The sequence below is a fragment of the Macaca thibetana genome, chromosome 12 (genome assembly GCF_024542745.1).
Source record: "Macaca thibetana thibetana isolate TM-01 chromosome 12, ASM2454274v1, whole genome shotgun sequence".
Lineage (NCBI taxonomy): Eukaryota > Metazoa > Chordata > Mammalia > Primates > Cercopithecidae > Macaca > Macaca thibetana.
In genome coordinates, this window is record NC_065589.1 from 105,780,599 (window position 1) to 105,803,032 (window position 22,434).

Consider the following 22,434-nt stretch of genomic DNA (forward strand, 5'->3'; position numbering starts at 1 on the left):
TGAAGAATACATGATTCTATGAATAATCCTCAGCATAATTCTGAAGTATGTAGGATCAGGACAAAAACTGGAAAAACTGAGGTAAAAGAGAACACCTGGTGGTAAGTAATAAACTACAAAATGTCTATATATTTGTATGTGTGTGCATGTACTTATATACATGTATGAACATGTATACACACACACATACCTTTAAAGCAGAAACACCATTAGGAAGGTTATTGTACACACAATTACATAATCTTCCTTTCATAGTAAAGCATTCTAGTACACACACACACATATATATATATTTATATATGTTAAAGTAAATATATATGTGTGTGTATTATGGGAATAAGAAAAAACACGAACATAAAACAAAGGAAACAAATAGTTTTTCATTTTCTTCAAATTCCTCTTTGAATTGTATTTGTTTCTGCTTGATTCATTTATGGTTTTCCCAATACAGTTTTTAAAAAAATGTCCCAATACAATTTTTAATGCCTTTGTCTTATTTGTCCTTCTGTATGGTTTGCAATTTGCAGTTACTGTCAGGTCAGTAACCCATTCATTCAAAGTTATCTTTGTGATGCGTTATTTTTAAGGACCACTATTAAATTAGATATAAGTTATGTTTCAGTAATGGAGGTGACATTTTATTTCTAAAAGATCGAGTAATAACTTATTTTGTGCAGGGGAAGGGATCTTTCCTGTATAGCTTAAAAAATGTACTGCCCCCTGTCTGGGATTTCCCAACCACATGGCAAACAAGGTAAGTGGGAAGGGGCTTTGTGATGGTTCTTCTTCATCACAATTCTGTGTTAGGTAATACCTTATGACATTTATTTTATACATATTATATCTAATTTTTTAAGCAATCTGAAAAAAAATAGCTATTATTATCCTCATTTCCCAGTAAGAAACCTGTAACTCAGATTTAAGTAACTTGCTGCAACCATACTTAAAAACATGTTCAGCTTCTTTATGTGTTTGTCTCTAAAGAAGTACCTTTGCAGGAGAAAATACCCAACAAATAGTGAATTTGTCCCAATATCATATGTCACATGGTAGACTATCAAAGGAGAATTTGGTAAAATAATGGCAAATATTAAAGATCCTTAAATCAGCTCATGGTCTACAGAACACTTATAAAGTAATTGTTTCCTTTTTCTGATGAAATGCACATTGAAGTGCTAATTAAATTATGGGCACAATGATTTAGTTTGCTGCATTTGCTATAATCATTCTCATTCTCATTGTCAATACTGATTGGGATTGTCCTATGATGTTGGGACAGTATGCTAATATCTTGCAACTTAACTAAAGTTATGCAATATATCTAGATCTAGGGAAAATAATCAGATATGAGCCATAATTACATTTTTTCACTTTGAAGTTTACATTTACATGGGATAGTATAGCATACCATCTGAGAAAGAATAAGGCCATTGTGGTTAGACAGACCTGAATGGCCATGGACAAGTGTTACATCATCATAGTGCAATGTTGTTATAAAACTTAAGAGTTACATGTAGCCTTCAGTATACTGTTGGTTATATAAGATATGCTCAATAAAAGTCTATTGTTATTGTCATAGCTTCTATCATTATGTAATTTAGAAGGTACATAAGCAGGTAAAGGAACAACCTTTTCATTTCATGCTGACAAGTGGGTAACTCTGTTGTCTTTTTGACACATGAAAGGAGGTTAAAATATTTTCTCTACCTCCAATTTCTAAACACTCCAAAAATTAAATAACTATGTTTTGAAAAAGAAGCCTTGAAAAAACAAAAACCCAAAGGAAATAAACACAGAATGCTAAACCTTCACAACTTTGTATAAAATGTTCTTACAATAAAAATTTTAGCCCAGTGGCCAGATACCTTAAGAGGGCAATGTTTTCATTGCAAAGTGATTAGAACTTAATGGAGTCTTCTGTGAGTAAATTAGGAAAACAAAAGTGAGGAAGATCATGACCTTACATTTAATTAAACTTCTTCAGGCTGCTAATTCGTCTATAGGTTGATTAATAAAGAGTGGTACTAGCACACTTTCTAAAATATAAACATAGTACTCAATCATGGCATAATCATACAGACAGCTAAAACAGCTTCCCTTCTTCTTAAAATAAATATTGCATTTTAAACAAAGAAAAGTATTGAGTCTAAATCTACCTTAACTTTTCCAAGATAACTGGGCCAAGAATGTAAGAGCAAAATCTCTGGCTTCATCAACAGAATAATGTTCATTCTGAGCTCATCACTTATTAAGTACAAAACTTTGTGTGAACCACTTAACATTTCTACACATCAGTTTCTAAGCTGTACAATGAACTAGTGATACTACCAACCGAATAGGATTAGTGCAAATACTAAAGGGAATAGTTCCTACACGTGCCTTGCACAAAATAAGTGGTCAATAAATTTTAACTTTCATTATATTCAGGTTACACACAAAATACATGACTTAGTAGTACAAGTATCCCATTTCTACAAGTTATTCTTATTAGTTTTTCTTCATGTCAATATTGTATTGCTCTAAAAACAACTTGACAAATAAAAATGACAACAGAGTGAAGTCTCTTTCAGGAACAGAATTATACAAATATCAAAGATAAGGGCTCAATATTTAATAAGGAATCAATAATTTGAAGCTCTAAACATACGATAGTAACTGCTTTTAAAGATGTTTTCCATTTCTATATAGAGATTTCCACAGTCTTTCCACAAATTGTCAGTATGACAATTGAGTTCAAAGTATCCTAATTTTCCTTTCTAATGTTTGAACTCATATAATTTGTTCCTAATCCCCACTTCCATTTTTTTCAGTGCTTACTTTGAAATATGAGTATAAAATATCAGAATTTATCTTCTGGGAATAGTAAGTTGAAATATGCTCCTTGAATAATATTTATTTTGTCATACTCCTGTTGTGCTTCCAATTTTTTAAAACTCTAAAAGAAAAAAATAAAGGTAAATGCTTTAGTTTTTTTTTTTTAAGGTATTTTTGTTAGCTTTGGAAGAAGTAGGAACATCGCAAAAGAATGCCTCATCTTCAGGAAAACAGCAAAAGGCAAAAACAGATCATCACTAACAGAAGCTAAATTGCACAGTGGAGTTGAGCTCCTAAGATATAATTGATTCTGCTGGGATAAAAATGGAGTAGGACCAAGATATTGTAACGAGAATCATTTTGTTACTAAAGAAGACCCCTTTCACAATGGGTGCGCAGTTTAATCCTAGTGTGATCATTATAGGCTCATTTTCCTTGTTCATGTTCCTGTGATAAAGACCCTGAAAGAAGCACTGGCATTTTAAATTGCTCAGTCTTGCTTGCAGACTTTTTTTTTCTTTTTTTCTTTCTTTGGATTTCCCAAAAAGAAAAAAATTATTTTCCCATGTTACTAGAAGAATGCTTTGGAGACCAGCACTATGAATGCACAGAGAATAATAGTGAAGGCAACAATAGATTATCAGAGCATGGACAAAGAAAGAGAAATTACCTGTGGGCATTTGCTCCAAAGTCCCCATTCAGACATGACACACTCATTGGGACACATAAGAGAACAGGACTGGGTTTCCGGGGGAATTTCATCCTGGTTGCACAGGTTGCTATCCACTGCTCCACCTTCGCTATCCGCAGTATTCACACACCTGTAAAGCCAGGTCACAAGATAGCTTGATTATTTAAAACAGTGGAGAGTATATTTAAAACAGTTATGATGTATCACAGTAACTGACGATAGTTAAATATAACATAAGACCAGCACAGAAACCAAAGAGAACAAAACTTTCCTCCTTTAGTCAGTCAGGCTTTGTGAGCATTAACTCAGTACAGAACCCATTATTCATCAGGGCAAGGGAGAACAATGGAAAGACTAGAGGCAATGGTTGACCTTGGACTAAAGGCAGTGGTTGACCTTGAAGAACTTTATATTTCAAGAGACTTACAATATATTTACTCGGTCCAGCACTGACTATTCTTTTTATTGTAATGAATCTTGAAGGCTCTCCTTCTCTGAATAAATCCATCACTTTGTAATAGCTAGAACCTTCCTGCTTCCCGTGGCATTCTTAAACCTTTCCCAAACTTCTATCTGATACCATGTAAAATTTCCTAAACTTTGTCTCACCCATTTTTAAAGTCATGGCAAAGTAATATGAAAAATAACTGAAGACGTATTTTTTCAGGTAACTTCTGCATTTCAGTAAAGAATGTTTCAAATCAAAAAATGAAGGGCAATGAGCAAGTATTTTCACAAAGCAATTAATCACACAGCACAGATGTATGCATCATGGGTGCTTGGCCTACTCTGTGTCAGGTTTTGAGATAAGTACTGGCAATAATGAGATAATCACACTATTGTTAAAGATGATGAAGATTCAATCAAATTAAAACCAAAATGTTATACCACTATATGCTTGCTAAAATGGATTAAATTGTAAAAACACGGAAAATATCAAAAGCTGGCAAGAATGCAGAGCAACTGTAATTAATTCTTCTTATTCTGCTGGTGGGAGCATAATCTGTTTTGAAAACTGGTTGGCAATATCTACTAAAGCTAAACTTATACATACTATGTAACCCAACAATTCACTTATACTTCCATAGAAATGCATATAAATGTGTACCAAACCAAAAACCAAAGCCAACTGAAAATGTTCACAGCAGCACTATTCATAATGAACCAAACTAGAAACAGTACAAATGTTCAGCAAGACTATAACCTAAAAATATATTATAGTAAACTAATCAAGTTAAATGCCATAAAATGATGAGAATGAATGAAAGAATATGAGTGACAGTCAAAAATACAATGTTGAACAAAAGAAGCTAGACAGAAAACAGTACATATGATCCCATTCCAATGAAGTTAATGAACAGGTAATACTAATCTAGGGTGTCAGAAGTCAGAATAGTGGCTACCTTTGAGGAAATGCTTAATGACTGATAGGGACTTAGGTAGTCTTGATAATATTTTGTTTCTTGACCTCTGGGCTGGTTACACAGTTGTGTTCACATTGTTAAAACTAATCCAGCTGTACCCCTATGATGGGGGCATTTCTCTCTATTTATATCACATCCCAAATAGAAATTAATTTTATAATTATTTTTCAAAATTATTTAATAAAGACTTTCTATTGCAAATATCTTTTGCTAGCTGTTGGGATACAAAGTTGTTATTTGTTAGTGATTCATTTAGTCAATATTTTTGATAGCTTGCTACATACTAAGTCCTCACCTGGGTGTTGGGGTACAGAACTGAAATAGAGACAGACAAGATCCTTAGTGTTATAAGTATTTTGTTCTAGTGAAAATGATAAAGATGAAGATGAAACTGGCAATGATGATGAAATAAATCATGCCATTTGCTGATCTAGCAATTCAGATACAATGTCAAGGTCAAGAAGTAAGCACTTTAGTAACAGTACGCTAAAGAGCTCTTGGTGCTCCCTAGATCATGCTATGCTGATGAATTATCCTACACTTTAAGAGTTTCTTTTACACACACATTAAAAGTAGAAAGAGATCGAGACCAGCCTGGCTAACACGGTGAAACCTGTCTCTACTAAAAATACAAAAAATTAGCCGGGCATGGTAGTGGGCGCCTGTAGTCCCAGTTACTCGGGAGGCTGAGGCAGGAGAGTCGCGTGAACCCGGGAGGCGGAGCTTGCAGTGAGCCAAGAACACACCACTGCACTCCAGCCTGGGCGACAGAGCGAGACTCTGTCTCAAAAAAAAAAAAAAAAAAAAAAAAAGAAAGAAAACTCCAGAAACATTTCAAAGTAGTCAATCACATACTGAAAAATAAAACAAGCTTTCTGAGCTGCTAACTCATGAAAAGTTAGATATTGTATGAAAGAGGTTAGCGGAGAATGGCATACAAAAAAGTTGTAAGTAATGCCTTCTAATACAGGGACTTTAATTCTATGGACTTTAATAATGATGGACTTTAATTTCTCCTGTGGCAAAAGTCAATAGTAGAAGGAAAATCCATGGGATAGCTTAAATGTCCTTTCCTGGACAAACTTAAAAAAAAAAAAAAAAAACTGGAAATTGCTTCCCTTCCTGCTTGCACACTATCTGCTGATGTTCATTTATTATTTCACTGAGAAAGAAGAGGGAAGACTTCTGGTTAATGAAATCCAGTGAATGTATGTATTAGCCTCCATTCACTCCCAACATGCCACAAAAGCAACAGTAAAGGAATTTGTTACCAAAACAATAATAATAAAAATTATTATTATGGGGAGAGAAAGGCATTACTCCACAAGGACAGAGAACGTGGGGGAGGACAAGTACAAGAAATGGAAAATAGATGGGCTCCTGGTAACTCCTTAGCACATCTGAAAAAGCTGATACTAAACCTTCAAAGGGAAACACCAAAAATAACTCCATTTACAACACAGAACAAAGAAAAAATTCTGGAATTCATGGCACCAAGTACCTCTGGAAATAAGGATGAAAATCAGGCTTAAAAAACTGAAGGATTTATTGAAAGTATGTTTAAGCAGTGCCCAAACCTTTAGATCCTCTCCCCTGGTCCACACAGGTGATTGTCCATCCCCTCCCCCTGCCGGTGATTGATGGTTTACTATCTGGAGAGGGTCACACAAGGGTCTTTGGACTAGAGAACACCTGGTGCACTTGATGGAGACACTATCCTGTAAACAGAGGCTTAAGTAAAAGTTTACATACCGCAAAAATTACCACAAAGTTGGTGGCTTAAACCATGGAACTGTATTATCTTACAGTTTTGTAGGATGGAAATACAACTTGGGCCTCATGGGCTAACATCAGAGAGTCAGGCATCAGCAGAGCTGCACTCCTAGAGGGGCATCTCTTTCCTTGCCTTTTCCAGGTTCAGGGGCCACTTGTATTCTTTGGGTGACACCCTTCCTCCATCTCCGGAAGCAGCAACACTGCATTTCTTGGTGCCTGGCTTCTATGGTCACATCTTCCTCTCTTTCTTGTCTCCCCTTCCACTCTTAAAAATCCTGTGAATATATTGTTCCCATTGGACAATCTAAGAAAATCTTCCCATCACAAAGTCCTCGCCTTAATAACATCTGCCAAGTCCCTTTTGCCAAAGGTAGCATATCCATAAAGTCCAGAAATTAGGATGTGGACATCTTTGGTGGGCCATTATTCTGTCTATAACCCCAGCATTCCTGTTTCACTAGGTTTCCAGAATACTGGTTGATATGGTTAGGCTTGGTGTCCCCACCCAAATCTCATCTTGAATTGTGATCCCCAGGTGTTTAGGAAGATACCTCATGGGAAGTGATTGGATTATGGGGGCAATTTCCCCCATGTTGTTCTTGTGATAGTGAGTGAATTTTCACGAGGTCTGATGGTATTATAAATGGTAGTTTTTCCTGCGCTGACGCTCACTCTTTCCTTCCACCATGTGAGAAGGTCCAAGCTTGCTTCCCCTTCGCCTTCCACCATGATTGTAAGTTTCCTGAAGCCTCCCCAGTCATGTGGAACTGTGAGTCAACTAAATCTCTTTCCTTTATAAATTAACCAGTCTTGGGTATTTCTTTATAGCAGTGTGAAAATAGACTAATACAGTGGCTGTTAGGATTATCTATTTCACGTATGATTTAATAAGAGACTTTACTGGGTATTCTGACAAGCCCGAGAGTAAAGAATTAAAAATATTTAAATTAAGGGTGTTCCTGAATGAAAATGCAGTTATCCACTACATATCCTGCATCATCAATTTCCTTGACCATCTCCCTTCAGTCATCACCTCACTTTTACTCAAATTCATTGCAAAATTGCTTTAAGGCATTGTCTGTATTTGCTATCTCTACTTCCTCCCCTCCTCTCCTCCCGCCTCCCTGATTATTACCTCTTGAACTCACTTAAATCACACTTTCATTACCATTCCAGAGAAACCTTTTAGTGAGATCATCAACAGACTCCCCATTGCCAAACTCAATGGTCAATTCTTATCTCAGTAAACCAAAAAGCATTTGAAACAGTTGATTACTATATCTTCTTGAGTAACTCACTTGTCAATCTTCTCATTTTCTTTGTTTTCCTTCTATTCCAGTTTTTTTCTTAGTCTCACTTGTAGAATCTTCCTATTCGCTCTAATCTATGAATGTTGGAGTTCCCCAGGACTCAATTTCTTCTCAATACTAAATTTGTAAGCTAATGGTGCCTAAATTTATATTCTAAATGTTTCCTCTGAACTGGACTGTAATAGTTCAGTTGGAAAGCTACTATCACCTCAAATTTAATGTGTTCAAAAGCTAACTTTAGATTTATATCTCAAACCTGCTTCTAATGTTCCCCAACTCAACAAGTTATGCCATTATTCCTAATGTTGCTCAGGCCACACCACCTAACAGTCATTTCTGAGGCTTCTTTTTTTCCCCACTCTGCAATCATTTTATCAGCAAACCCTGTGTTCTGCACCTTCAGAATATATTTCAAATTTGACTTTCGCATCACCTTCACTTTTACTAAATCGAGTCCAACCATTAACTTCTTTCACCTGGAATTCAGCAACGGCCTCAAAACTGTATCACTTGCTGTTCTACACTGCACTCTAAAACACCTTCCCTATACCACATCCAATAAGGCTCTTTTCAAATGTAAATAAGATGCTGGGCAGGGTGGCTCATGCCTGTAATCCCAGCACTTTGAGAGGCCAAGGGGCAGATCACTTGAGGTCAAGAGTTTGAAACAAGCATGGCCAACATGGTGAAACCCTGTCTCTACTAAAAATACGAAGATTAGCTGGGCACAGTGGTGGGCACCTGTAATCCCAGCTATTTGGGAGGCTGAGGCATGAAGAAAACTGCCTCAACCTGGGAGGCAGAGGCTGCAGTGAGCTGGGATTGCACCACTGCACTCCAACCTGAGCGACGGTGCAAGACTCAGTCACAAAAAATAAAATAAAATAAAATAAAATAAAATAAAATAAAATAAAAGTAAATATGAGCATGACATTCCCCCACATCAAAACTTCCATAGCTTCATGTTGCAGTTGGAATAATATCCAGTCTTTATCTTGTTTGAGTACTGATGCTAGACATATGGGACAGCTTGTTACTCTGTTAATAAGCCAAGAAGGTTCCTGCTTTTTACGCTCCTTGTCACTGGAAATCTCTTTCTAGAGATCTTCATGCTCATTCAGGTCTCTCACTACATTTAGGTTTGTGCTCAAATATTTTGCTGACTATCTTGCCAAAATAATACTCCTGGTAACTCCAATCCAGTTTTGTTTTTCTTTTTGGCATTTTATAGCAAAGACATTTCATTGTATATTAATTGTTCATTTTTTTCTCTATTGCTATTATAACCACATCAGACCAATCAGACTGAATTTTTATGTAACAAAGTTGTGAGTTGTTTCTCTTTTTTTTAATTTCTTTGTTTTTAAATTATACTTTATGTTCCAGGGTACATGTGCACAACCTGCAGCTTTGTTACACATGTATACATGTGCCATGTTGGTTTGCTGCACCTATTAACTCGTCATTTACATTAGGTATATCTCCTAATGCTATCCCTCCCCTCTCCCCCCACCCCACAACAGGCCCCGGTGTATGATGTTCTGCTTCCTGTGTCCAAGTGATCTCATTGTTCAATTCCCACCTATGAGTGAGAACATCTGGTGTTTGGTTTTCTGTCCATGTGATAGTTTGCTCAGAATGATGGTTTCCAGCTGCATCCATGTCCCCACAAAGGACACGAACACATCCATTTTATGGCTGCATAGTATTCCATGGTGTATATGTGCCACATTTTCTTAATCCAGTCTGTCACTGATGGACATTTGGGTTGATTCCAAGTCTTTGCTATTGTGAATAGTGCCGCAATAAACATACGTGTGCATGTGTCTTTATAGCAGCATGACTTATAATCCTTTGGGTAAATCACCAGTAATGGGATGGCTGGGTCAAATGATATTTCTAGTTCTAGATCCTTGAGTAATTGCCACACTGTCTTCCACAATGATTGAACTACTTTACAGTCCCACCAACAGTGTAAAAGTGTTCCTGTTTCTCCACATCTTCTCCAGCACCTGTTTTTTCCTGACTTTTTAATGATCACCATTCTAACTGGTGTGAGATGGTATCTCATGGTGGTTTTGATTTGCATTTCTCTGATGGCTAGTGATGACGAGCATTTTTTCATGTGTCTGTTGTCTGCATAAATGTCTTCTTTTGAGAAGTGTCTGTTCATATCCTTTTCCCACTTTTTGATGGGGTTGTTTGTTTTTTTCTTGTAAATTTGTTTGAGTTCTTTGCAGGTTCTGGATATTAGCCCTTTGTCAGATGAGTAGATTGCAAAAATTTTCTCCCATTCTGTAGGTTGCCTGTTCACTCTAATGGTGGTTTCTTTTGCTGTGCAGAAGCTCTTTAGTTTAATTAGATCCCATTTGTCAATTTTGGCTTTTGTTGCGGTTGCTTTTGGTGTTTTAGACATGAAGTCCTTGCCCATGTTGATGTCCTGAATGGTATTGTCCAGGTTTTCTTATAGGGTTTTTATGGTTTTAAGTGCAACATTTAAGTCTCTAATCCATCTTGAATTAATTTTTGTATAAGGTGTAATAAGGAAGGGATCCAGTTTCAGCTTTCTACTTAAGACTAGCCAGTTTTCCCAGCACCATTTATTAAATAGGGAATCCTTTCCCCATTTCTTGTTTCTCTCAGGTTTGTCAAAGATCAGATGGCTGTAGATGTGTGGTATTATTTCTGAGGACTCTGTTGTGTTCCATTGGTCTATATCTCTGTTTTGTTGCCAGTACCATGCTGTTTTGTTTACTGTAGCCTTGTAGTATAGTTTGAAGTCAGGTAGCATGATGCCTCCAGCTTTGTTCTTTTGGCTTAGGATTGTCTTGGCAATGTGGGCTCTTTTTTGGTTACATATGAACTTTAAAGTACTTTTTTCCAATTCTGTGAAGAAAGTCATTTGTAGCTTAAAAGGGATGGCATTGAATCTATAAATTATCTTGGACAGTATGGCCATTTTCATGATATTGATTCTTCCTATTCATGAGCATGGAATGTTCTTCCATTTGTTTGCGTCCTCTTTTATGTCATTGAGCAGTGGTTTGTAGTTCTCCTTGAAGAGTTCCTTCACATCTCTTGTAAGTTGGATTCCTAGGTATTTTATTCTCTTTGAAGCTATTGTGAATGGGAGTTCAATCATGATTTGGCTCTCTGTTTGTCTGTTATTGGTGTATAAGAATGCTTGTGATTTTTGCACATTTATTTTGCATTCTGAGACTTTGCTGAAGTTGCTTATCAGCTTAAGGAGATTTTGGGCTGAGATGATGGCCTTTTCTAAATATACAATCATGTCATCTGCAAACAGGGACAATTTGACTTCCTCTTTTCCTAATTGAATACCCTTTATTTCTTTTTCCTGCCTGATTGCCCTGGCCAGAACCTCCAACACTATATTGAATAGGAGTGGTGAGAGAGGGCATCCCTGTCTTGTGCCAGTTTTCAAAGGGAATGCTTCCAGTTTTTTCCCATTCAGTATGATATTGGCTGTGGGTTTGTCATAAATAGCTCTTATTATTTTGAGATACATTCCATCAATACCGAATTTATTGAGAGTTTTTTGCATGAAGGGCTGCTGAATTTTGTCAAAGGCCTTTTCTGCATCTATTGAGATAATCATGTGGTTTTTGTCTTTGGTTCTGTTTATATGATGGATTACATTTATTGATTTGCATATGTTGAACCAGCCTTCCATCCCAGGGATGAAGCCCACTTGATCACGTTGGATAAGCTTTTTGATGTGCTGCTGGATTCGGTTTGCCAGTATTTTATTGAGGATTTTTGCATCGATGTTCATCAGGGATATTGGTCTAAAATTCTCTTTTTTTTGTTGTGTCTCTGCCAGTCTTTGGTATCAGGATGATGTTGGCCTCATAAAGTGAGTTAGGGAGGGTTGCCTCTTTTTCTATTGATTGGAATAGTTTCAGAAGGAATGGTACCAGCTCCTCCTTGTACCTCTGGTAGAATTCAGCTGTGAATCCATCTGGTCCTGGACTTTTTTTGGTTGGTAGGTTATTAATTATTGCCTCAATTTCAGAGCCTGTTATTGGTCTATTCAGAGATTCCACTTCTTCCTGGTTTAGTCTTGGGAGAGTGTATGTGTCCAGGAATTTATCTATTTCTTCTAGGTTTTCTAGTTTATTTGCATAGAGGTGTTTATAGTATTCTCTGATGGTAGTTTGTATTTCTGTGGGGTCGGTGGTGATATCCCCTTTATCATTTTTAATTGCGTCTATTTGATTCTTCTCTCTTTTCTTCTTTATTAGTCTTGCTAGTGGTCTATCAATTTTGTTGATCTTTTCAAAAAACCAGCTCCCGGATTTTTTGATTTTTTGAAGGGATTTTGTGTCTCTATCTCCTTCAGTTCTGCTCTGTTCTTAGTTATTTCTTGCTTTCTGCTAGCTTTTGAATATGTTTGCTCTTGCTTCTCTAGTTCTTTTAATTGTGATTTTAGGGTGTCAATTTTAGATCTTTCCTGTTTTCTCTCATGGGCATTTAGTGCTATAAATTTCCCTCTACACACTGCTTTTAATGTGTCCCAGAGATTCTGGCATGTTGTATCTTTGTTCTCATTGGTTTCAAAGAACATCTTTATTTCTGCCTTCATTTCATTATGTACCCAGTAGTCATTCAGGAGCAGATTATTCAGTTTCCATGTAGTTGAGCGGTTTTGATTGAGTTTCTTAATCCTGAGTTCTAGTTTGATTGTGCTGTGGTCTGAGAGACAGTTTGTTATAATTTTTATTCTTTTACATTTGCTGAGGAGTGCTTTACTTCCAACTATGTGGTCAATTTTGGAAAAGTGTGATGTGGTGGTGAGAAGAATGTATATTCTGTTGATTTGGGGTGGAGAGTCCTGTTGATGTCTATTAGGTCCGCTTGGTGCAGAGTTGAGTTCAATTCCTGGATATCCTTGTTAACTTTCTGTCTCGTTGGTCTGTCTAATGTTGGTCTGTCTCCCATTATTATTGTGTGGGATTCTAAGTCTCTTTGTAAGTCTCTAAGGACTTGCTTTATGAATCTGGGTGCTCCTGTATTGGGTGCATATATATTTAGGATAAATAGCTCTTCTTATTGAATTGATTCCTTTACCATTATGTAATGGCCTTCTTTTCTCTTTTGATCTTTGTTGGTTTAAAGTCTGTTTTATCAGAGACTAGGATTGCAATGCCTGCCATTTTTGTTTTCCATTTGCTTGGTAGATCTTCCTCCATTCCTTTATTTTGAGCCATGAGATGGGTCTACTGAATACAGCAAACTGATGGGGTCTTGACTCTTTATCCAATTTTCCAGTCTGTGTCTTTTAATTGGATAATTTAGCCTATTTACATTTAAGCTTAATATTCTTATGTGTGAACTTGATCCTGTCATTATGATGTTAGCTGGTTATTTTGCTCGTTAGTTGATGTGGTTTCTTCCTAGCATCAATGGTCTTTACATTTTGGCATGTTTTTGCAGTGGCTGGTACCGGCTGTTCCTTTCCATGTTTAGTGCTTCCCTCTGGTGCTCTTGTAGGGCCGGCCCGGTGGTGGTGATAAAATCTCTCAGCACTTTCTTGTCTGTAAAGGATTTTATTTCTCCTTCACTTATGAAACTTAGTTTTGCCGGATATGAAATTCTGGGTTTAAAATTCTTTTCTTTAAGAATGTTGAATATCAGCCCCCACTCTCTTCTGGCTTGTAGAGTTTTTGCTGAGAGATCTGCTGTTAGTCTGATGGGCTTCCCTTTGTGAGTAACCCGACCTTTCTCTCTGGCTGCCCTTAACATTTTTTCTTTCATTTCAACTTTGGTGAATCTGACAATTATGTGTCTTAGAGTTGCTCTTCTCAAGGATTATCTTTGTGGCGATCTCTGTATTTCCTGAGTTTGAATATTGGCCTGCCTTTCTAGGTTGTGGAAGTTCTCCTGGATAATATCATGCAGAGTGTTTTCCAACTTGGTTCCATTCTCCCCATCACTTTCAAGTACACCAATCAGACGTAGATTTGGTCTTTTCACATAGTCCCATATTTCTTGGAGGCTTTGTTCATTTCTTTCTACTCTTTTTTTCTCTAAACTTCTCTTCTCACTTCATTTCATTCATTAGATCTTCAATCACTAATACCCTTTCTTCCAGTTGATAGAGTTGGTTACTGAAGCCTGTGCATTTGTCATGTAGTTCTCATGTCATGGTTTTCATCTCTATCAGATCATTTAAGGACTTCTCTACATTGCTTATTTAATTAGCGATTCGTCAAATCTTTTTTCAAGGTTTTTAGTTTCTTTGCACTGGGTTTGTACTTACTCCTTTAGCCCGGAGACGTTTGATCGTCTGAAGCCTTCTTCTCTCAACTCATCAAAGTCATTCTCCATCCCGCTTTGTTCTGTTGCTGGTGAGGAGCTGCGTTCTTTTGGAGGGGGAGAGGCGTTCTGATTTTCAGAATTTTCAGCTTTTCTGCACTGCTTTTTCCCCATGTTTGTGGTTTTATCTACCTTTGGTCTTTGATGATGGTGACATATAGATGGGGTTTTGGTGTGGATGCCCTTTCTGTTTGTTATTTTTCCTTCTAACAGTAAGGACCCTCAGCTGTAGGTCTGTTGGAGTTTGCTTGAGCCCCACTCCAGACCCTGTTTGCCTGGGTATCAGCAGTGGAGGCTGCAGAAGACTGAGCAGCAAATCTTGCTGTCTGATCGTTCCTCTGGAAGCTCCATCTCAGAGATGTACCCGGCTGTGTGAGGTGTGAGGTATCAGTCTGTCCCTAGTGGTGGATGTCTCCCAGTTAGGCTACTCGGGGGTCAGGGACCCACTTGAGCAGGCAGTCTGTCTGTTCTCAGATCTCAAACTCTGTGCTGGGAGAACCACTGCTCTCTTCAAAGCTGTCAGACAGGAACATTTACATCTGCAGAGGTTTCTGCTGCCTTTTGTTTGGCTATGCCCTGTCCCCAGAGGTGGAATCTACAGAGGCAGGCAGGCAGGCCTCCTTGAGCTGCGGTGGGCTCCACCCTATTCGAGCTTCCCAGCTGCACAGGCACTTCCGCAGCTGGGCGGGCACCCCTCCCCCAGCCTCGCTGCCGCCTTGAAGTTAGATCTTAGACTGCTGTGCTAGCAATAAGGGAGGCTCCGTGGGCGTGCGACCCTCTGAGCCAGGCGGGGGATTATAATCTCCTGATGTGTTGTTTGCTAAGACCCTTGGTAAAGCACAGTATTAGGGTGGGAGTGACCCAATTTTCCAGGTGTTGTGTGTCACCGTTTCCCTTGGCTAGGAAAGGGAATTCCCTTCCCCCTTGTGCTTCCCGGGTGAGGTGATGCCTCGCCCTGCTTTAGCTCTCACTTGTTGGGCTGCACCTACTGTCCTGCACCCACTGTCTGACATGCCCCAATGAGATGAACCCAGACCTCAGTTGGAAATGCAGAAATCACCCAACTTCTGTGTCACTCACACTGAGAGCTGGAGGTTGGAGCTGTTCTTATTCAGACATTTTGGCACCACCTTCTGAGTTGTTTTTCAGTTGCCATGGGTCTCTTACACTAAAGGTTATGAAACCCAATGGGCATGCCCAGATGAACTAACCACCAGGGGAATGTAAGTACGCAGAAGAGAGACTGAATTAAGAGGTGGATACTGCACAGTAGGATGTAGGATCAATCAGGTCAAGTACCCGGCATCACCCTATAGGAGGATCCACTCAAATCATGTCTCTCAGCATCACCTTATTGCAAGATCCAATCAGATCATACCTTGTTATTTATGCTTATAAAACATGACCTAATCCCCAACTCAGGGAGGCAGATTTAAACATTTCCTCCTATCTCCTTATCAATGAACTTACAGTGAACTCTTCTTGCTGCAAAAACCTGGTGCTTCAGTGTTTTTCTTTCCACTGCATGTGGGCAAATGGACCAAATTCGACTCAGTGACATTATATTGTCAATTCTTGGAGGACAAAAATGTTATTCACTCTTTTATATGATGTGCTTAGAACAATATTTGATACATAGAAGGCAAATATTCATAAATATTTTTTGATTTAATAATTGATTCTAGTCATGGATGAACTATGAAGATGCCCTACAGTTGGAAGGTTTTAAGAAAGAGAACAGATGAGCTATTCCATTCATTATAAGACTTTAAGGTCAATAATAGCTCAGAATGCAAGGTAACTGGAAGATCTGCTTCACATATTTAAAAGTAATTATGTACATACAGCATGGTGCATTGTGAGTACGTATGTTTTCTAGGGCTACCTCAGTGGGTTGAATGGGTTCCCCCAATTTCGTGTATTGAAAACTTAATCTCCCAAATGTGTATGTTGATTGGAGATGGAGCCATTGGGACATAATCAGGATTAGATTAAGTCATCAGAGTGGAGCCACCATGATGAGACTGGTGGCTTTATAAGAGGAGAAAGAGAAAGACCTGAGCTAACATGCAAGCTGTTGCCCTCTCTCCATGTGATGCCCTCCACTTCATTTTGATACAGTACAAAAAGCCCTCGCCAGAAGCTTCCACCAAGTGAAAAAGACATAAATTTTAGGGGACTGGGGCAGAATGATATGGTTTGGATATGTCACTCTAAAATTCATGTGTTGAAAATGTAATTGCCAGTGTAATAGTACTAAGATGTGAGGACTTTAAGATGTAATTGAGTCCTGAAGGTGGAAGCCTTATGAATATCATTATTCTAGTATTGAGTTCTTATGTAAGTGAGTTTGTTCTCATGGGAGTGGACTGTTGTAAAAGCAAGCTTGGCTCATTCTTGTAGTCTCATTCTCACATGCTTGCTTGCCCTTCTACTTTCCTGCCGTGTTATGAAACAGTACTAAAACCCTTGCCAGAAGCTGCTGCTCTGTCCTGGGAATTCCCAGCCTCCAGAGCCATGAGCCAAATACATTTCTTTTCTTTATAAATTGCTAAATCTGTAGTACTCTGTCATAGCAAAATAAAAAGAGCTGAAACAGCTATCATAATAAAATACCACAGACTGGATCACTTAAATGACAGAAATTTATTTTCTCATAATTCTGGAGACTAGAAGTCTGAGATCAAGGTGTAATCTGGATTTTTTTTTTCTCCTGAGGCCTCTCTCCTTGGTTTATAGATGGGCATATTCTCCCTGTCTTCACATGGTCTTTCCTTTATGTATGTCTGTGTCCTAGTCTTCTCTTCTTATAAGGCCACCAGTTAGAATAGATTAGGACCCATACCAATAACCTCATTTTACCTTAATTACTTCTTTAAAGATCCTATTTATTTCCAAATCATCACATTCTGAGCTACTGAGGGTTAGAACTTAGACATACAGCTTTTTTTTGTGGGGAAGAGGTTGGAAGATAGACAATTCATCCTATTGTAGAGTAATGCTTGGTAGTTATACTGCTTGTATTATATCAGGCTTTGTAGGTTTAAGCTGAGGCAAATGACTGAAAGGCCTTCTTGTTCAAGTGTGTTTTCCTCAATAAACCTTCCATAATTCTGTCTATAGCAATTTATTCTCTTAAAGCTTTTCTTTTTCTCCTGAGATTTTCCTTGAATATTTCTAAGAGGCCTGAATAGGATACAAGTAAGAGATGCCACAGTTCATTTACATATTACTTTACAAGCTAGGTTGGTCCATCGTTTTTCAAAACCATGAGAGAATAAGACACAGGAGACAGAGATTTTAAAAAGAAAAAGGTAAAAGCCCCAAATTTGCAACAGCCTGAGCATCTGAGTTTCCAGAAGAAAGGGCAATGAACAAATGGAAGAAAGATAATTTGTCTATTAGCCATTTGCTTGAGCTGGTGGGGAGAAGCAACTTTATAATTTCGCCAGCAGCTCTTCCTTTCAACATGACTACCAGTGATTTTGCAACATTGAGACTGTCATAAATAGTGGGTATATACTCAATTACTGAATAAAGTATATTTCACAGATGTTGAATAACCATCAATGACATAACCAGGCTCTGCCTTGCAACCGACTTCCAACAGTTAACTCAATAGGCAGCTACCTGATTTGGACGCTGACTGTCCATTTGAAACACAGTTTCCTAAATCTGACAAAATAATACACTATGCATGTGCAGGAGTTAACTAAGTTATGCTTCTTATCTATTTTACATACTAATCATTATGTATAAATATTGTAACTTTTGCTGTTTGAATTGTCTAATGTTCATTGCCATTATCCTCAGTTGGTAAGGACACTGTTCTTCTTTCTTTCAAAATCATTTCAAAATAGACCATCTTGACAAACTCAGGCCATGTAGTTCCTTTGTTTAACATTGCTATATTTATAAACCAAAAACTTTAAACCAGTTTCCACAGTAAATAATCTAGCATTCACTAAATTATCTCAGAGATGTGTTCCTCTTATATTAACATGTATTGCTACTATTCATAGGCGTTCTCAGCCTTTAGTTTCCAAGGCTAATCATCGGGTTTAAAGTAACCTTTTTAATTATCAACATCCACAGTTAAGAAAAAACGTTCATCAACTATACTAACCATAATTCAAGGGAGAGAAATGGCAACACAGTCAGTATCTCCTAATTTGTTAAGAATGACGGCCATGAATCAGTGGAGTGACACCAGCCTGCTCCATGCAGGTGGTTCTCACACTGATGTCATTTGCAGGATATGCTAAAGGATTATGGCTGCACTGCAGAGGAACCCTACTATACACATGTGGCAGGTCAGGATGCACACATTTCAATGAATATTTCAAAGATGAGCAAAAACCAGAGTATATGTCATGAAAATCGAGTGTACTTGGATAAACATCACTGCTGTTTTTATAAAAAATGTGTAAGTTCCACTTCCCCCTATTTCCCAAATCTCTCCATTTTCACACACCTGATTTTCCTAGACTGTGTTCCTTCTCCACAGCGCAGGGACCTCAGCTCATTGTTGATTTTGCATGAAGACCAGTGTTCTACAACCCAGGAATACTGATTGCACTCACTGTAACATGGGACTGCCTCATGTACCTGTCAAGAACAGGAAAGAAAAACAATTATGTGGAACTATCCAACTTATAGAAAAATAGCCTATCTTTTAGTAATGCTTGCTGAACATAACCCAAGAAACTGCACTCTGGCCCAAACAGCCAAATTACTTTCCCAAAAAGCAAGACAGATTTGGCTTCTCTGAATTTACTGACTTGCCTAAAGAAGCATACAGGGGAAATCAACTAAAATATGATGGTATGCTTTCACAGAAGAGAACAAAGGACAGTCGTTTTCTAGTGCCAAGAATAGGAATTCCATTATCATTTCATTTCCTCAGAGAGCTCACACAGCATCTATTAGATGGTCCAGCTCTCAATTATATGGTATATTGTATTCTCAGATGTACTTTAACATGTCAATTGAAACAAACATATATAAGGAAAATTATTCTTGAATATAAGAGGTTCTTATAATGCATAAGAAAAGTGATATTATTTGCACCAGAAATTTCTTTTTATGCCCTCAAATGATCAATGCTAACAGGCAATCATTTAGCCTCCTGTGTATTGTGGCTTCATATAAATTTAGCTATATGTAGGTTGTTTACAGAGGGTAGCTAAAACAGATGCACACACACACACACACACACACACACACACCCCAAGAGAAATGCTGCTAAACTGTTAGTGGTTCTGCATGATTACTGACTATGAATATTTACACTTTTATGGTGAAAACAATGAGTACAGTAAATGAATTCTTAGGTTATTTCCTATACATTTGTTTGTGGTGATTTTTTTTAGTTGAAATTGTATCCCAGTGGGCAGCCAATTGAGTTTGTCTGCCTCTTTGTGGCTGCATTTCAATTGCATTGCTCCTTAATATGGGGAACAGTGCTCTTTCTAGGTAAGAAAAAGAACACTGTTCCATTGCATGATCACAAAGATGGCTCAATTGTAGGCATGCTTACAAAGAATGGGTCCACCTATCACCAGTGTAGTTAATTCATGCTTTTCCTTTTAAGTAATAACTTAATTCTCAATCCTTTCCTCCTCTTGCCTTTCTAATTCCATAAAATTATAAATGATAACTAGGTTGCATTATCCAAACAGAACCATTGCTTGTATGGTTTTACTAAATGCAAAGGAAGGCACTATGTAATAGGATAATCAAAAGACAAGATTGGAGCACTGTCAGCATGTTAGGTAAAAATCAAATGAGAAAAGGTGATTTGCAAGACTGCCTCTGAGGAATCACAAAATAATGTCAGAAACCATTTTTAACCATCTGGTCCTTCTTGGCTCTCTCACTTAGAACTCACAAGAAGATAAACTACAAAGTCACAAATATATGAGGGCAAAATGAAAGGAGATGGGAAAATAGAAGTAGAAATGGGTGTGTGGAAAGAAAGGAATTAAGTAATAAAAGAATCACATTTCATGCTGTGAATGCTACCAAGAATTGAATGAAAGGGTCAGAAGTATTTCCTACATTAGAATAAGGGGGTGATATCTTATGTCCAAGAATTATTTCCCATAACAGTCATAGGATAGTAGATGTAAGAGAATAATCTATAAAAATGAAGAGATAGGATCCCAACCAACCAGATACTAAAACTGAGCTGATGACAGCTGAGGGTTTAGCTGATCTGACTGTATCATGACAACGATGCTTTCACTGAATTTATGGTTTCATTCTCTGAACCCTTTAATATCTATTAATTTAAACAAAGCTTTTTGGATTTCCCCTGAGATAGAAGACAGCACCTCTGTCAAAGTACTTTGTACAAACAGGGGGTGGATGAAAAACTTAATTTGAAAATTAATTTCTCCTATATTTCATGCATGAATTCAAGAGCAAATGGTTGAGATAACGTCTCTGAAATGAAAATATTTTTTCTAAAGCTATCAATAGTAAGTAGAACTTAGATTTTCACCTTCCCTTCCATATAAAGCCAAACTGAAAATGAAAAACTGTTTGTTTAGTTGCATGTACCTTTGGTATAAACATTTGACCACCTGATTGTATATTGGTTTCTTGCTTATATTCTTTATGCTCCAGTTGTCTGCACCTGCAGCAGGATAGCTATCTGCAATGCCAAGCTATTGGAAGACAGGGAGAAGGTCTGTGTAGGAAGATGTGGGGATACCTTCTTGAGTAATAGCATTAAAACAGCACCTCTTAAACAAGATTCTCCATTCTCATGGAATTACTTGAAAATTTTCCCCATATGTATCTATCACTTAAGAATTTTTCATGCTGTTCATTCTAGCCAACAAATCCTTATCCTCTTCCTTTAAACCCCAAGTTAACCCCATCACAACACAAGGCTTTTTCTCTGACCCCAGTTAGTGTTTCTTTGGCATGTAGTGACAGTCCCAGTTTTAAGCCAGATAATAAAGCCAGGGTGTACGTGTTTGGGGCTGGGCAGTGGTATTGTTAGGGACACATGTTAGGCTGCTAGGGGAGCAAACACTTAAAAAAGCAGGCACCTGGACTCCTTTATGTATCTTTTAGCCTTTCATTACTTTAGCTCTTTATCTCACCTTAGTCCCAAAAACTGTATGTCTATTTCATACTGAGTGAATATGCTCAGAGAGACACAATTTGAACTCTCCATGCATACATATGCTTCTGATCGTAACCAAAGTTATACTTGAACTATCAGCATTTGTTTAAGTGTCTACCAGGGAAAAAAATGTGTGTCTTCTGTAGGGAGAGGCTATGTTTTCATGATGCATATTTTTCGCAAGACATAAGGTGAAGGGGAGGCTATTAATAAGTATTGGTTGAATTGAAACTAATTATTGAAGGGACCCAGGTTCCTAAATGCCTCTCACTTAATTCTCTAGAGAAAACAGTCCCACTCCATGAAATGAGTAAGGGATATTTTACAAAGCACAAAGGATGATAAGAAGGAATAAAAATAAAAACCTTTTCTTTCCATTGTGGAACTTGGGTGAAGAACAGCAATCTCACTATGTCATTGAAAGGTATCAGTTGATGATTTTCTTGTTGAAAAAAGTATATATATCTTTTAATAACTGTGAAAAATGTCTCCTTAAAGCCTTTATCCAACAGGCAAGGAATCTTATCTAGAGGACCAAAAACACCCACAAAAGACAAAAAGGCAGCAGGGCATTCAAAAATAAAAATTAACTACCCAGATGCCCAATTCCTTCTCCTGTCAGTCTTTTATGCTCTGCCTATTTTACATTGCTGTTTAGTTGGTGCTTATTATAGTTTTATAATGGAAATATGTTGCTGCATGGACTTTATCAGGGAATCATATGAAAATGTTCTAGGTAGAGAAATGAGCCATGGGAAAGTTAAATGAAATCCATTTCTGAATGGCACAAATTAGGGAAAAAATAACAAGGTTTAATAGGGCCATAGATGCTAAAAAATGCCACTGAAAAGACCAAATCCTCTGAGAGAGGCAACATTTCATTCTCCTAGTAATGAGTCCTATTTGTTATTTCTTCATTGGGGAATTCTGTTTTTATAATTT

At 37.6% G+C, this 22,434-nt stretch overlaps 1 protein-coding gene across 1 annotated transcript in view; it reads right to left on the bottom strand.

Moving 5' to 3' along the window:
- THSD7B (thrombospondin type 1 domain containing 7B) overlaps positions 1-22,434 on the bottom strand; it is a 790,054-nt gene that overhangs the window by 106,485 nt on the left and 661,135 nt on the right. The window contains exons 15-16 of the mRNA XM_050750933.1: positions 18,829-18,962; positions 3,485-3,635 (exon numbers count right to left, since the gene is read on the bottom strand). Coding sequence (XP_050606890.1) covers positions 3,485-3,635; positions 18,829-18,962 — 285 coding nt within the window. The remainder of the gene's footprint in view (positions 1-3,484; positions 3,636-18,828; positions 18,963-22,434) is intronic.